At 34.4% G+C, this 16,293-nt stretch overlaps 1 protein-coding gene and 1 long non-coding RNA gene across 2 annotated transcripts in view; one reads left to right on the forward strand and one right to left on the reverse strand.

Annotated features, from left to right (window-relative positions):
• The window catches only part of LOC138708080 (uncharacterized), a 63,027-nt gene that overhangs the window by 13,252 nt on the left and 33,482 nt on the right, over nucleotides 1-16,293 (reverse strand). Inside the window, exon 2 of the long non-coding RNA XR_011334567.1 lies at nucleotides 2,420-2,496. This is a non-coding gene — a long non-coding RNA (uncharacterized lncRNA). The remainder of the gene's footprint in view (nucleotides 1-2,419; nucleotides 2,497-16,293) is intronic.
• LOC138707298 (pickpocket protein 28-like) overlaps nucleotides 2,562-16,293 on the forward strand; it is a 30,311-nt gene continuing 16,579 nt past the window's right edge. Inside the window, exons 1-4 of the mRNA XM_069836615.1 lie at nucleotides 2,562-2,576; nucleotides 7,142-7,440; nucleotides 10,068-10,230; nucleotides 12,354-12,502. Of these exons, the coding sequence (XP_069692716.1) occupies nucleotides 2,562-2,576; nucleotides 7,142-7,440; nucleotides 10,068-10,230; nucleotides 12,354-12,502 (626 nt within the window). The remainder of the gene's footprint in view (nucleotides 2,577-7,141; nucleotides 7,441-10,067; nucleotides 10,231-12,353; nucleotides 12,503-16,293) is intronic.

The following is a 16,293-nucleotide window of genomic DNA, read 5'->3' on the forward strand; positions in this document are numbered from 1 at the left end:
ACTATTACACGATTAGAAGAAAGTATATAAAGATTAGAAGAAATAAGGTACTCTAATACAATAAAATATTAATTGACTTACTAAAATTCTATTTCACTAATGTCAGCTTCACCAAAATGTTTGAACGGAGCCGCCATTTTCAGTTGACTATCTATGCGGTAAACAAATGACGATCGCAAGGCATGTTTTTTTAGTACCGTAAAGAATTTGTAGTTTGAAATGTTGGCAACTAACTCTATGGATAAAAACAAACAAATGCTAGGGAAGTGATAAAATTGTAGGATAAATAGCCATGATTAGTTTAAACACGTCCTTTCATACTGTTTTATTGGTCAAAAGTATATGACGTAGTGAAAGTGTAATAGTTAGTATACATTGTGTGTTAAACTACTTCTAGGAATGTGTGAATTTTCTACATCATTTCCTGGCTACAATTGCCGATGCAAATCTTGTAATATTTAACAAATCAAGTCATGCAAATTTCACTCCTAGTATTGCTTTCAATTCATGCAAGAAAGAAAATTGAAAATTTGGTGCTACAATATATGGGTATATTCGTAATTCCTGACATCATCAAACACTGCACTACTATAACATGTTTTATCTCAAGCAACCAACTCTATTTCTTGTAGAACATTACTTGCTGTCCACAGAATTAATTTTCTAATCATTTCTATTATTTCGTTAATTATTTCCATAGGTTATTTTAGTTCAAGTCACATGTCTTATTAGTATAAATTATGTGTTAAACTAGTTCTAGGAATGGAGTTAAATGCTGAAACGTGTAACAGGCTAGCAGTTTTTGAAAGAAAGATTTTGAGGAAGATATTGGGAGCGGTTCATGACGGTGTCAACTGGCAAAGAAGATATAATAATGAGTTGATGGATATGTATGGTGACTTGGATATTATATCCTCCATTAGATTAAGCAGACTTAGATGGATTGGACATGTGGGCAGAATGTCGAATGATAGGAAAGTGCACCAAGTATGTTTCATGCAAACAGAAGGAAAAAGAACAAGGGGAAGACCTAGGAACAGATGGTGGGACTCGGTGCAGAATGACATTAGAAAGTGTGGAATTAAAAGATGGACATTGTTGGTGAAAGACAGATGAGAGTGGATGAGGACACTACAGGAGGCAAAGGCCTTGGGCTGTAGACTCATGTAAGAAGAAGAAGAAGAAGAAGAAGAATAGTTCTAGCAATATGTGAATTTTCCCTGTCGTTCATTGGCTAAAATTGTTGATACAAGCCTTGTAATATTAAACAGACCCAAAAGACTAAGTCTTGTATATATATCATTCTCAGTTTATTAATTTCATTCCTCGCAAGAAAGAAAATGGATGCTACAATTGAGAACCTAACATTCTAAATGTGCTAAGTGTCAAAAACAACTTCCTAAGATACTGATGAAAAACACAATGCACAATGCATGTTAAGATACCTACAACACTGTCTTTTGGCACACGAACGAGTCACTTACAGTTGAGCTACGACAAAGAAAATTTAGTATGATATTCTCGTATGGACATTCCGCCCTTAGATTGAATAAAATGAAATTTGAAAAATTGGCATTTAGCACATTTAGAATGTTAGATCTTCAATTATGAATCTATTCATAAGTCCTGACCACCAAATAACGCACTACTGTAAAAGATTTATCTCAAACATCCGACTCTATTTCTCATAGAACAATGTTTGTTGTCAGCAGAAAACATACCGTATTGTAATATTTTTCATTATTTCATTTAACATTTCCATAGACAAGGTGAGCCATAAGTAATGTCATTAATTTAAGAGAGTTATTCTTTGTGATATTTCAAAACAAAGAAGTTTAATATAATTTTGCTCGTTTTTGCTTCCTTTTGAAACAAAAAATGTTTTATATGAAATATTTCATTTTGGGAAAGCCACTGATCTAATTTCCGATATACTCACGTCAATTTAGGAGAGCAGTGTATTATGATAAGTGATTGAAAGAATTTTAATTTCGTCCTTTAAATGTGCAGAAATATGATCCGAACAAATGTAACATTTTTTAATTTATTTGCAGAATGAAAAGCTACATTTGTTCAGGTCAAATTTCTGCACTTTAAAGGACAGAACTAAAATTATTTCAATCATTCATTATCATAATACACTGTTCTCTTAAATTGACTGAGCATATTGGGAATTAAATCAATGGCTTTCCCAAAACACATTATATTTCATATAAAACAATTTTTATCTGGAAAAGAAAGCAAAAAAAAAAAACGAGCAAAATTGTACTAAACTTTGTTTGAAATATCTCAAAGAATAATCCCCTGAAATTAATGACATTACTTACGGTTCATACTGTATAATTTCAATTCAAGTCAATTGCCTTGATTATGTCTGAAAACTACATGCTGAATCTGACAGAAAGAGTGAACTTCTTACCTCCTAAAGTAATCCAAGCCCTCCTAGGCAGTCCCAGGCATCCAATGTATCATGATTCACAATCATCTCTGCTGGTTCTGCAAACCAAAACGAATACACATTCATTTTGGATCAAAACATGAGTATAGAGAAGTGATTAAATATGGGCCATTCCACAGTAAGTGATCACTACATGCTAAAAATAAAAAGTTAATCAAATTATACATGTTATATATCATTTTAAAGCTCAATTAATGTAGTTTTCAGATCTATTCTTTTTATGTTGACACAGTTATTCTTGTTCTTGTTATTTTAACTTTCATAGACTTGTGTTTTTGTTTTTTTTTTTTTTTTGGTGTTAGGGAGGAGCCATCAATTTTACTATGTCATTGCTACTATAGGCATTGAAATTATTAATGGTTGATATTGGCACAACTCATTTAGGTTAATTATGCTAATGTTCAAATAATTTTGAAGTAGGTTGATGTGCATGACTTGAGGCTTTCCCAGCATTTGATGTAGAATAACTCTTCTCGGGTTCTCAGCCAGGTGAGTTGGAGATTAGCTTCCAAGCTTTCAATGGCTATAGTCGCGACACTGTTATTCCTGGCGTGACTCCTCCTCTTTGCTTACGTCTTAGGAAGTGAAGGCTCTATAAAGTCTAGGTAGGCAGTATTGTTCACCATTTTTGTTCTTTCGTTGCCGAGCTACCATACAAGGAATCTATTTGCCACACCGTTAAACATTATCACATCGTAGCTCCTATCAAACACACTGTATTTCAGCAAATAATTGAGAGGCAAATAACGTCTTCGTGTGCTTTCTGCGAACGCCAATGATAGAGCCAAAATGGTGGGCGATTATATTAAATATTTATCGAGCCTTAAGAAATTAATAACATCTTCATAAGCGAATCACAAGACGCACACATTTAAATGTAGCCGACCTGCAATGTGATTGGCTGCCAGAAATGAGAGCAACGGGACTATAGCTCTGCCATCTTCTTCATTCCCTGAAGAAGATGGCAGTGCTAGCCATCGAAAGCTTGGAAGCTAATCTCCAACTCACTGGCTGAGAACCCGAGAAGAGTTATTCTAGGATGATAATTATTGATTTTACACATTTGACAACTAAAAAATGTCCCTTCCATAACAAAAGAAAACTTCAACTTTATTTGCTATGTCACAAGATCATTGTAGGAGGTTGTGGCTGGTACCCCTGATACTTTCCATTGATAGCTGCCTGAATGTGAAAATAATTTGAGATAAGTGCATCTATTAGACAAATAATTATTTCTTAGACTTTATAAAGTCAATTGTTAGGGAAGAGACAATTATTAGGGAAGGGAGAAGTGTTAGGGAAAGGACAATTGTTAAGAAGAGATTATAACAGTGAAACACATGTGATTTATCATAGCTATGACCGCATTCTCTACAATATTCCATCTTTACTATACAATCCAGTACAGACTATAATATATACGTAAATAAAATTAAATATATATTATATGTAAATACATTCTATTAAAAAGATAGGTAATAATAATTGTGGTAACACCATATTGTTTTCTAACAGGTTCAATACTGGTTACCTATTATATAAGCATATACATTTTCAAAGTGAGAATTCATTACTGGTATCTCTTAGGACAGGATGGTAGGGTATGATAATTTCAATACGCAGTAGAGTGTTCAAGGGCTAAATTATGATTCAGAATTAGTAATTGAATCGCTCCATGCAGAAAGGGCTTCAGTCACAAATTTTGAAAAAACGAGATATCGATGGAAATCATATCTTTATGGATGGTTCCATCAGCCTGTGCAGAAAGGTATTTAGTCCAATGCTTGGAAAGACAGAAACTGAAGCGTCAGGCTCAGAGTTCTATGCAGAAAGGAATACAAAGTACACACCGTTTTCCTTAGTTTTCTCAAAACCAGGTCTAATGGACTGAAGCCCTTTCTGCATGGGGCGATTCAATTAATTTTTCAGTAATTGGCAACCATTGTAAATATATTCCTAACCCTGAATTTTTTTCACAGTACAGTCTATAGCTCTCACTATAAATCAATCTGTGAAAATGTTTGTGCTCTTTAGTTAATTTCAAAATCATTTTAGAATGAATATATTTATTTCATATTCACCAATCTGGAGTCTAAAAACTTACAGAAAGGTGGGAAAAATGCGCAACAAGCTGAAGGAAGATGAAGAAAGGAATACTAATTATAAACAAAAAAATAAACAAATAATGTAAACATCAGAAACGTGTAGATTGGGGGGAAAAATACAAGTACCTGAAAGCCCAAAAAGGGGGGGGGGAACGAATGCAAAGGGCACAAAAGAGATAGTCAACTGAAGGTTCTGCTGTGATGTCCTATACCTCTCAGGCACTAGGACGAGCAGTTCGTAGGGTAAAATCAGTTTTACCAAGATCACCAGGAAAAAATTGAAGGTTTTGAACTCACAGTTGTATGATCTATCGTCAAAGAAACAGAGTGAACTAATTTCTCAGTATACTCTAAAAAAAATACAAATTGTCAGATTCAGTTCACAAATATTCTTTAGGTGGAGATCTAATAAAGAAGATGGAATATTTCTGCCACGGAGATGATGTTAGTTAGTTAGTGGGGTTTAAAAAAGGATGCGTCAGCTACTATGGCTATTTGCGCCTTTTAGAGAGAAATGATGTAAGTCAAAGTACTTCCCTGGTGAGAAGGATGTGGTGAGAAAAAAATAATAAAGAGAAGAAAACCCTTCAAAAAAGACGTCTGAATTGCAATATCAAGGCATTTTATGTCCTATTCAAGCACGAATATGGAGATGTGAGAACTGAGAAGACAAAATTTTACAGTCTACATCCAGTAAGTCTTTGTAAATACTACACGAGACCATGAAGTTTGCTTACATTGGTATTATGAAGATATTGACCTCTTGAATGGGCTAAAAAATAAAGTCAGAATCTTGCTTAAATAACACTATTCTATTCTAGGAGCTACCTTGTGCTGCAATCCTTCTGAAGCATGCTATGACAAGAGGTGTAAAGAATGTGGTGTAGAACTTCTTTGTGACAAACTCATAGAATCTGTGACTGATGAAGAAATCAGTGTCAGATGAAGCAAAATTAAGCTTTTGTCTTCTTAAATGTGAGGATCGAAGTGTTCTAAATATAAAGGACATTGTAAAGGTTGTACCTGTTCCTACTATTGACAATCGAGGACATCATCACTTTAATGATGCATTACCAGTCACAGATTGGCAAATTTTCCAATTTTATTAATATTATATGTGAGATACTTAATTTAAGCTGAACACCAGCAATTATTGAGAGAGAGAATTATTTTGTATTTCCTGTGCCCTAAATTGTCCCTTTCCTAACAGTGCACCAGAAGTGTAAACCTTCACAATATTTTTTTCTACATGAACGCAATACATTAATCTTTCTCCAATTATTACTACATACATGTGACAATCATTTGATTTTGTATTATAAGATTCTCTGTTACAGTTGCTGTGAAATTAAAATTTACATTTCATCTTCATTTTTTACAAATTTCTATGGTCCCTTCCCTAATGCACCTATTTTAACTGATTTTCAGAAACTTATTAAATTATACTTCGGAACTTTTGATGTATTATTAGTAGCAGTACTTACGTTACACAATGTGATTTACAGATATTGCTCTTTCAACTATTATTTCCTGTATAATGACCCTTCTGAGTGTCCCGTCTCTAACAAAGTACATATTGTGAAATGGCCCATATATAAAATGCACAATGCTATTCGATGCAAACACACAATTCTAGTTGTCCAATCTTACACTTAGAACAATATTCAGGGCTCCACTGATAATTGTGTTCAATTCATTTATTTTATTTTTATTGAATTTGGTATTTACTGCTTAAACTTACATAAAATGAATTTAATTCCATATATTTACGCAAAATATAGAGCAGTGACAATGTAAATATTAATTTCATTAGCTCGGATAAAAGACAATTCCATTTTGGTGTAACCAACTCTTCTTTATGTACGTACTGCAGCACACAATGCCAAATTTACCCATTTTCTCAACCTGTTACATAACTACTGTTTCCCACATCCTGAATATTGGCCACTTATTCCAGAGGTCCAAGGTTCTATTCTCAATTTCCTACAATATAAGTAATGTCGTTACCCATGATCATTTGAGTCTTTTAAATTCGTTACTTATCGTTTTCCTTTCTCTTGTATGGAGGAGGGACCCAAAGGCTTGCATTGCAGTCTGAGGCTCATTGTGCTTACCACTCCTATTCTGTGAATGGTTGGGTAGCCGAACAGCTGCACTCTTGTACAAGTACGGCACACTGCACCGTGAACTGAACCCGATCTATGGTATTGATGATGATATGTGATGTGAATTAATAATGGCGAAATGAGTCCGAGGTCCAACGCCGAAAATTACCCAGCAAGTCTGCTTCAATTGGTTGAGGGAAAACCTCGAAAAAAAACCCCAAGGTAACTTGTCTCAGGATTTGAACCGGGGCCCATTCGTTCCACAGTTAGAGATGCTGACTGTTACTCCACAGCGGTGGACTACTTTTCGTTACTTTAGTTACCAATTCCTTAATTTAGTTATCTTCTGCTTACTTTCGTCACTTTTTGTTACCAGTAGACACTACGTTAGTAAAGTAGTAACAAACACATTATAAATATTGTAATCAAAGTTATGAATTTAATTTTAAAATTTTCATGGAGATCTGTTCCAGTACAAAAAGTATCACTTCCTTAGAAGAGATGCAACCAGAAAAAAACACAGCCTGCACACCAATTTTGACCCGCACGTCTGTTTCTGTGGCAGGATATTCTGGGCAGCAGCATTCATTCTAGCACTGGCAACTGCAGCCTTTTTCATCACACATCTCTACCGCAAGTGGGATGACAGTCCTGTCATTGTATCCATAGGTGCAAGAGCCACTCAACTTATAGCCATTCCCTTTCCAGCTGTCACTGTGTGCACAATGAACAAAGTCAGAAAGGCAGCAGCAGAACAAATTCTCAATTCCAGGTGCGTACACCAGGTTGCAGCATTCACATATGCCTAACTTTATATAGGATTGTTTATTCTTATTAGAGCTACAGATACGGTACACAAAACTTTAAGACTGTACACTCTCATTAGACTGTAACAGGAATAACTGAATTGGAGCCACGTCTCCATAGAATAAAGTACAGTACAATCCCTCTTATCCGGCACCAAAGGGACCAGGCTAGTTCTGGATACGAGATTTTGCCGGATAATTGAATAAGTACTGGTATATAGAAAAAAAAAAGTTCGTATTTCATGGTGCCAAATGTTGAAACTGCAGCCATGAGAAGCTTATTTCTCTATAATTTGCTCATAACTGAATAAACATAAAAAAAAATAATACTCTAATACCAGACTCGAATATTCACTGAAAATTTAAGTTTGTGCGATCTTCCTAATGTGGCAACACTTACGGTCCAAACATAACTAAATAAACTGTGAGGATTTTCTTTATTAAAAGTTGGCCTCGGCAGCGCAGTTGGTATAGTGCTGGCCTTCTGTGCTCGAGGTTGTAAGTTCGATCCCAGCCCAGGTCGATGTCATTTAAGTGTGCTTAAATGCGACAGGCTCATGTCAGTAGATCTACTGGCATATAAAAAAACTCCTGCGGAACAAAATTCCAGCACACTGTTAATGCCGATATAACCTCGGCAGTTGCGAGCGTCGTTAAATAAATCATAATTTTTTTTCTTTATTAAAACATATCACACAACACTCATAATACACTAATTTTAGGTTTGAATATTCACTGAAAATGAAAGTTCGTGTGAACTTCCTAATGTGGCAACACTAATGCCCTGAACATAACTAAATAAACATAAAAACTGTGTGGATTTTTCTGTATTAAAACACATCACACAACACAAATAATACACTAATATTAGGTTCAAGTATTCACTGAAAATTAAAGTTCGTGCGAACTTCCTAATGTGGCAAAATTGACGGCCCAGATTGTGGCAATGTGGCAGATTGAATATTTTTTTAGCTCAGCCAAAAGTGTCATTGTTTTCATATTGCCGGTTATTTGGGTGCCGGTTAAGAAAGGTTTTTACTGTAATTATTTAATCTGATGCTGACTTTTGCTTGAAAAACGAAAAGATTGAAACTAGGAAGATGATACTGAAACTTTATATTAATCTGGCCATTAACCCTCCGCAAGCTGACCTGAAATGCACATGCTGTAACTAAGTGGGTATGGGGTACAAAATGGACCCCGCCCAGCTTGCCAAGGGTTAAGAAAAACTAAAAATGACATAATAATTGTACCACTGAGTGGAGCATTCAACATATTAGTACAAATCCAGAACAAATTATGGGAACTGTTGTATTCATGAAGTCAAATGCAAAGAAAAACAGAAAATCTATACTGCAAAAATTATGTTTTGAACAAGCTTGCTTAAGTAGAGGCATATCAATAACACTGCAAAGTTTAACCTTAGTAGTGAAATACTTAAATTCTCGTAACTCATTAAACGTTGTAAATATAATGAGTTTGAAAATTGATATGTGTAAACCAACAGTAAAACTTGCAAACCTATGTTACAATATATAATACTTATGATTTAAATTTCACAATCTATGAAGAAAAGTTTTCAGAATGAAGCTCATGTGGATTTACAATAGGCCAGGGCTGCTAAAGGTCTTCTTGCTACTGGCTCAGTAGATTGTACAGAAACCACAATGTAGCAACCAGGCTCTGCTAAGCTGTTTGCATGCTTTAGTTATGCAGAGATTGTGCTATCGATGTTACACAGCACTGTACTGGTAATTCGACACTCCACAAACCATTTTGCTGTAAAATATTACTAAATCTAAGCAGTTAAAAAAATTATTTACTCACCAAAATTAAGAAAGGAGATGCTAAAAGTGTCTGACTTATTGTTCTAAACATTTTCTACACCTTTTTAAGAAGTGCTGCATTGCTTGATGCAATTTCCTTTAAGTAATGTTTTCCCCAAATGCTGTTTTTCATTTCTTTCAACAATGTGAATTATTTTTGTATAATTTGTCATTTAGAGTCCCCCAAAGATAAAGTCACAGGTGTTACATCGGGAGATTGACAAGTGCACAAAAAAATTCGCATACTCTCGAAGAAATTAAAAACAGCATTTGGGAAAGCGTCACTTCTTTTTCTCTACAGAAACTGTAGCCAGTAATGCGCTTCTTCCGAAATGGTGCCACAAATGCATGGGAAAAAAACATAAGACACTTTCAGCATCTCCTTTCTTATCTTTGATGAGTAAATTATGTTTTAACTGCTAATAATTCAATAATAATTTACATTAATAATGGTGTATTAAATTACTGACACTGCTACATATCACCAATAACACGCTCACTGCATAACCAGAGCCTACAAACAGCTCAGCCGAGAATCAGTTTGCTATGTTGTAGTTTATCTACAATGTATTCACCAAGTATATCGTCCAAACATTTAAATTCAGTCATCCAAATATTTTATTCAAGGAGATTATAATGGACAATCCTAGTACCTACAAACAGAAAATGCATTCAGCTTTTCTCATTATGTATCAGCATTTAAAATTAAATAATATTAGTTTGTAATTAAGACAGTAGAGCAGAATGTAATAATATATTATTCACAGAAACCCTGATGACGACTTAAATAAGATCCTGCTCAAGGACATGTGTGATGACACCTTTGAGGCATATGACAGTAGTAGTGGCAGCAGTAATGACATCGTCATGACTGAATACATGCAAAATCGCAGTGGAAAATGGGACACCATCCAGAGTTTCATGACAAATGTAAGTTCCTTTTACTACTAACTTACTATTCGGAAAAAGCAGATATGTTTGTGAATTTTAAAATTTTATGTCATTTTCAAGTCTTTTTTTATCAAAATGGAACTGTCCCTGAACACGAGCTTCCTCTTTTGGAGTACTTTCATGTAGCCTTTTTTTATGTATGATATGTTATTATTAAATAAATAAATAAATAAATAAATAAATAAATAAATAAATAAATAAATAAATAAATAAAATGTATACAAGTATTTCCAATCGGAATCTAATACAACTAAAGTTATAAATGTTTGTAATGTTAAACCTATAAAATGGACATGCTGTACTTAGTTTATATTTAAAACTAAATGGTTAGTGCCAGTTACTAGTTCTATTTTCAAGGAAGTGAGTGCCTTTTCAATTCATTGTGCTCTGGGTAAGTGACAGTGAATTTATTGTCAAACGAAATTCTTGGTTCTAAGATGTCAGTTCTCGTATTGAGGAACCAATAAACATAGCTGTCCCAAGGGAGTCTGAAGTGATCGAAGGTTCAATATTGAACATCGTTGTCTGGCGACAGATTCTGTGGAATGCCATGAGAGCCTCAGCCTCAGCCTCAACCCGAATGTGTAGTGGGGTGAGTCCTATCAGCATTTCCACTGCCGCAGTGGGAGTTGTTCTAAATGCTCCCGTTATTGCTATGCGGAACACCCTTTGCAATTTGTTAAGTTCAGTCCTGCAGTTCCTTAATTTAACTCTTGGCCACCACATAAGTGCAGCATAAGAGAGAAAAAGTCTTACCATAGTGATGTATATCCAATATATAATCCTGGGTTTTAGACCCCAAGTCTTACCAAGCATTCTTCTACAGGTCCAAAAAATCCTGTAGGACTTGGCAATGCAGTAATCTAAGTGCTTTTTCCAAGTTAATCTCTTGTCCAGGGTGAATCCTAGATACTTAACTTTTCGGAATATGTATGGTAAGACTTTCCTGTGTTAAATTTCAACGTACCTAGTTTACATGTTTCGACCTATTTATGGGTCATCTTCAGAACTGGTCGTTGTTGGTCTTGGCGCCACTTGTTTTGTTTCCTGTGAGGATGTGTTCCTGTGGTATAGTGTAGAGTCAAAGAGTGTGTATGTTTTGAAGTTGAGTTGTGTGTTGAGAATTTCGTTGGGGTGTGTTTTTGTGTGTCTGTATATGTCATATTGTTCTAGTGTGTTTAGTTTCTGGCTTTTTGGTTGGATATGTAGTATTTCCATGTCTGTGTTGATGTCTCTGTGGGTGTGGTTAGCATTTGTGATGTGTTCTGCATATGTGGAGGTGTTTTGTAATTTTGTTATGGCTGTGATGTGTTCTTTGTAACGTGTTTGAAACGATCTGCCTGTCTGTCCTATGTAGAAGTTGTTGCAGGTGTTACATTTGAGTTTGTATACGCCTGTGTGGTTGTATTTGTTTGTTTGTGTTGTTTGTGTGTTGAGACGTTTTTGTAGAGTGTTATTTGTTCTGTATGCGATGTTGTAATTTAATTTCTTGAATGAGGTTGCAATTTTGTGCGTGTTTTTGTTTTCGTATGTTAGTGTGATGTATTTTTTGTGTTCTTGTGTTTGTGTTGTAGAGTAGGGTAACCTCTCACCAAAAAGAGTAGGTTCCTTCAAGTTCCCTATAGACCTCATTCTAGTGAAAGTAACACTACCGTTTTATTGGGATTAATAGAAAGTTTGTTTCTGTTGCACCAGGCTTCAATTTTTACAGTGCAACTTGAAGCACCTCTAAGACTGTATTAGGAAATTTCCCTTTAACAATTACAGCAATATCATCTGCAAACCAGATGGTAAAATACCCAACTCCATTGAGTTCCTGCAACAAGGCACTCACAACCAGGTTCCAAAGCAGGGGCGAAAGAACACCACCTTGAGGACAGCCTCTGGCCGTAATCACCTTAAAAACTCATTACGTAATCAGGCATAGTCATACTCAAAACACGTCTGAGAGCAGCACATATAAAGAGTCCAATTAACTACTGTTTGAGCTATGCTGATGGTCTATCATCTTCCTTAAATTATTTGCATTACTTTATTCTTGCAAACCAAATTTTTTTAATGTAAATTAAAACAATTTTCACAGAATAATTTTTTTGTTCCAGGTGAGTCAACCATGCTATGAAATGATACAATCTTGCTATTATGCAGGACAAAACCAAAACTGTATCGAGATATTCAACCCAGCACTCACTGATGAAGGAATTTGCTGCTCCTTTAACAAACTGAAGCGAGACCTTATATTCAGAAATCCGTGAGTCATGTTTGTTTGCTCACTGGAACCAGGGCTTAAGGTAGAATATAAAATGTTGTAAAAATGCACAAATGAAAAATTACTTGTGCAAATTGCAAAAATATTGTGCAATATACTAAATCATTGTACAGAAAGATAAAGTTAAAAGGGTTTTCAGAAACAAAAATTTATGTACTCTAATCTGCTTTTCGGAGTTTTATTACTTTCAACACATCTTCCCATACTGTAGATAAATTAGTAACTGGACCTATGTTTAGAATCAATTACTGCTGAGTTTACATCACATCAAAAACTTACACTTTTATGAGTACTACCCCAAACATTGAAAGCACTTCAGAAATAAATCCCTTTATGAGTAGATCCATCAAGATTTAATATTAACAGAGTGCTAACACTTTTCACTGAAAGGCGATTTTTAATTTCACTTTTCTTTATAAGTTTTATACAGCCAAGCCCTCGCATACATCTCTGATTTCATTTTCTACATAATCATCTTTGCTTCTAAAGTTTTCACAAGTCCAATGTGGTGGTCGCATTTTTGCACATTTACTTTAAACGTTTCTCACATTTTTAGAAGTTGGGTAGCAAAATGCGACAAACACGACTGTGGCTTAAACCCTAACTGGAACCAAGGGTCTATAAAAATTGCATAATTATGTCAACATTTCGCACAAAAAAATCTTGACTTCCTAGAAGTGCTTTTAACACAGTTGCAAATGGGTTTTTTTTTTAACATCTTATTTTTGTCTAACATAAGCAATTTTGCAGGTCTTTGCTTAATGTAGACTACTGTGATCTGTTATTACTGACAGATAAAAAAAGAAGTATTATTTTTAAGTTCCAAGAGATGGCAGGAATGCAAAATAAAAGGTACAAATACAGTATGTGCCAAAACAAACAATACTGAAATGATCGCTCATCTGCTGTCCAGGTTTCCCTAGCAACCAAATATTTATTTATTTTATATGATAGTTTAAGATATTGCATATTCAGTGTTGGGGTTAGTGCTGCAATTATGGTTCCCACAACAGAGGAGGTGTTTATCGTCAAGCATTATTTCTGGTCATACAGAGCGGGGCATCAGAATGAGCTGAGCTTGTGGCACATTAAAGAGCAGTATCAGGAGTAATTTAACTTACGGAACCAAATAACACAACAATGTTAGCTATCGTCGAGAAGTTAAGTCGTACGTGATCAGTCTTATGTTTGTAATTTCAGTACTCCGTATGACCAGAAATAATGCTCGACAATAAAAACCTTCTCTGTTGCGAGAACCATAATTGCAGAAATCAACAAAACATTGAATTCACAATTTGTCAAACTAATACACACAATAAATAAATACTTCGCTGCTAAGGAAAAGTGGACAGCAAATGAGTGATAATTTCAGTACTGTTTGTTTTGGCATATATGTATGTTACAGGCCACATCAACCCAGAACTCACCACAGAGAGATGGTTGCTAACAATTTCCACCCATCCACCCCCCCCCCCTCCCATTATTCATTTTTAAATTAGGCCCTCTGGACTTCACCGAAATTCACCTTGAGGGTTAAATATCCGTTCTATCAGGGTTTTTGACCCGATCAAAGACCGGGAAATCCCAATTAGCCTTTGGAGTACTTAAAAGCATTATATATGAACTATTTTTATAGCCTGTAGAGTAATTAAAAGCATTATATATGAACTATTTTTTAGACATATTTTTAGTTTAAAGTATAACCGTTACAATGGAATGTATGTTCTTATTTGCTCTTTTGTTCTGTAATTAATTGTAATTCTGTATTTGCTTTGTTTATATATCATATTCCACATTATGCATTATGCTGATTTCCTTTACTATTACCAGTGTTCATTTGTTAATTTATGTAATAGTTATGAAATTACTACAAGTTCAAATAATAAAAAAGTTAAATGTGTTAAAGTATCCAACCAATTGCAGGCCTATTTCAAGCAAACACAAGTTTTAATAAGACGGAGTAAATTTCCTTCAGTTCTTACTCTACGTAATCAAAAAACGTCAGTTTTGTATATGAGGAAGTGCGCCTGGTGTTCTGTCTAGCTTTCAAAACATTAGGGGTAACAGTATGAAGTTGGAACATTCGGATGGATGCTTCACCTTGACAGATGTTCTCTGACCAGTCGAATCTAAACCAATTCTAAACCCTACACTGCAGCTCGTTAGTAGTAATGAAATGAAATGGGGGAAGATTAAGTTTTCCTCCTATAACATCATGTCAATAAATAGCTTATTTTCTGAATCTGGCCACTTCCATCAATAGTCTCAGTCAGCCTAGCACATATAACTTTTAGACTCTCGCCACCATTTCCATACAGGTTACACAGTGCTGCATTTTATAAGAATCTAACCATCTTTCCTTGGATACACACATATTGAAATTTGCTTGAAACTTCATCAAAGTAATCTTTCACGGAATAATGCTCAACCACAATATCTGTCAAAATTGGTCCAATGTTCAACTTCACAAGAAATTACGAAAAATATTCCTTTCAACATTTCAGCCGTACTGACATATATGTGAATCAAGTGCTTTGATCAGGGAAAAAATCCTACAATTGTAATATATTTACTAGTGTACTGTGAGAAAATACTTATAAATGTTGGATAAACATATTTTTTCCTCAGAATTTAGAATTATTCTTTTATTGCTTATATTCTATTCCAAAGAGAATACTTTTTAATTCATTGCTATAACTAGGGTGACCAGACATCCTCTTTTGTCCAGACATGTCCTCCTTTTTAGGCCTTTGTCCGGGGTCTGGGCGGTTTTTTAAAAAATCAAGGAATGTCCTCCTTTTCGTAACTTGTAGGCCTGATATTTTGAAATTATCTGATTTTACGCCTTTCTCAAGTAATTTCCCTATAGGTAGCAGCAGCAATGACGGAATATACTCTTTGCCAACGATCATAACTCTATTTGGTCCTATTTCTTATTGTCATTGCTTTCACACTTATAGCTTACTGTAAAATCATTTTATATTATTAAGTTTTGCCATAAGTAGACCTATGCTGTAATAAAATATATATTGACATAATTTTAAGTATAATATAGGTCTAAGCCTAAATCTAAAGAGATATTATCTGTCCTCTTTAATAATTGAATCAGTTATTTCGAAAACATGACATATATTCTTCTGCGCAAACTACTTCAGTAGCATTTATTACATTAACCAAACTAGAAGTCCATTTCTTATCCATTTCTATAGATGAAATATGTGACTTATTTTATGATTTTTAACACTATGTTATAGGAAAGAGTAAATAGCACTCTGTTTAAAAAAAGTAACATAAGCAAAAATGTCACATGTTACGTTTTCGAAATAATCGATTCAATTATAGTTCCCTTGACTTTGTTATGTAGCTAACTGTAAAATCACTATTATTAAGTTTTTCATAATTATTTTGTAATAAAATTGATATTAATATTTAAGTAGTATGATATAAGTCTAAATCTATACTGTAAATATTTTGTAATAAAATAGATAATGACGAAATTTAAACTAGATGTATAATAAGCCTAAATCTAAATAAATATTTTCTGTCCTCTTTTTCCGAACAATGTCCTCCTTTTTTTAAGCTTTGTGTCCTCTTTTTCATCGATGTGAATCTGGTCACCCTAGCTTTCTGAAAGATACAAAATTATAGTGTGATCTGGTTTTTGTTGGAATTCGATAAAAACAATCATGATTATATCACTATCATTAATATTGTATTCAATATCATATGCTCTGTTTTGCTCTTGACTGGTTGACATAGACCAATGTCTCCTA

The sequence above is a fragment of the Periplaneta americana genome, chromosome 10 (genome assembly GCF_040183065.1).
Source record: "Periplaneta americana isolate PAMFEO1 chromosome 10, P.americana_PAMFEO1_priV1, whole genome shotgun sequence".
In the NCBI taxonomy this organism is placed as follows: Eukaryota; Metazoa; Arthropoda; class Insecta; order Blattodea; family Blattidae; genus Periplaneta; species Periplaneta americana.